General features: G+C 74.1%; 1 protein-coding gene across 1 annotated transcript in view; it reads left to right on the forward strand.

Annotated features, from left to right (window-relative positions):
* The first annotated feature begins 587 nt into the window (after positions 1-587).
* FOXD2 (forkhead box D2) overlaps positions 588-860 on the forward strand; it is a 2,581-nt gene continuing 2,308 nt past the window's right edge. Inside the window, 1 exon segment of the mRNA XM_024739279.1 lies at positions 588-858. Within this exon segment, the coding sequence (XP_024595047.1) occupies positions 666-858 (193 nt within the window). The 5' untranslated portion in view covers positions 588-665.

Raw genomic sequence — 860 nt, forward strand, 5'->3', positions numbered from 1 at the left:
CGGGCGCTGCCTTGGGGAGATGATGGGTGGGGACTGTCGCTACTACTCCCACCTCCGGCTGGAGCCCGCGTGAACCTTAACATCCAGGGCTAAGCGCACTGAAGGCAGCGGCCCCAGGGAGCGGAGGGTTTGCGGGATCTGCGGCGAAAGGAGGACCCGCCTCGAGCCACCCGAGCCGCGCTCCCGCCGCGGCGGCTGTTTGTTCCCGCCGGGCCCCTCCGCGGAGGCACTCCGCCCGCCTCCGCCCCACCCAGCTCAGGGAGCTCCGCCCCGGGCTCGCGTTCTTCCGCCTTAGGCTGCCGCCAGGCGGGAGGAACTAATTTACCGACCTCCCCTCCCGGGGTAGGGGGGCGGCTGGGGGCCAAGACCGGCTGTGTAAGGGAAGGCCTCAACTCCTTCCGCCCGCGCCCGGGGCGCAGGCCCCCGCTCGGTTTCCCAGGGCAGCGGAGAGAGCCGCCCCCAGTCGTGTGCTCATCGAGAGGTGAGAGCGGCCGAGTGGGCCACGAGGGGGCGCTGCGGAGCTGGGGGACACCCCTCCCTGCCAGCCTCAGTCCCCCGCCCCCTCCCCGCCCGCGCGCAAAACACACTCGCCCCAGAGGCAGCGCGGCGGAGCCCGAGCCGCGGCCGGAGCGGAGCCGGAGAGCGGCGGTGGCGGCGGCGGCACCATGACCCTGGGCAGCTGCTGCTGCGAGATCATGTCCTCCGAGAGCTCCCCGGCCGCGCTGTCCGAGGCCGACGCAGATATAGACGTGGTGGGCGGCGGCGGCGGCAGCGGTGGGGGGGAGCCCCCTGCCCGTTCCGGACCCCGCGCCCCCCGGGACCTACTCCCCCACGGCCCCGAGCCTCCTCCAGAGGAAGCC

This window comes from Neophocaena asiaeorientalis, unplaced genomic scaffold, assembly GCF_003031525.2.
Source record: "Neophocaena asiaeorientalis asiaeorientalis breed wild unplaced genomic scaffold, Neophocaena_asiaeorientalis_V1.1 scaffold138, whole genome shotgun sequence".
Taxonomy (NCBI): domain Eukaryota; kingdom Metazoa; phylum Chordata; class Mammalia; order Artiodactyla; family Phocoenidae; genus Neophocaena; species Neophocaena asiaeorientalis.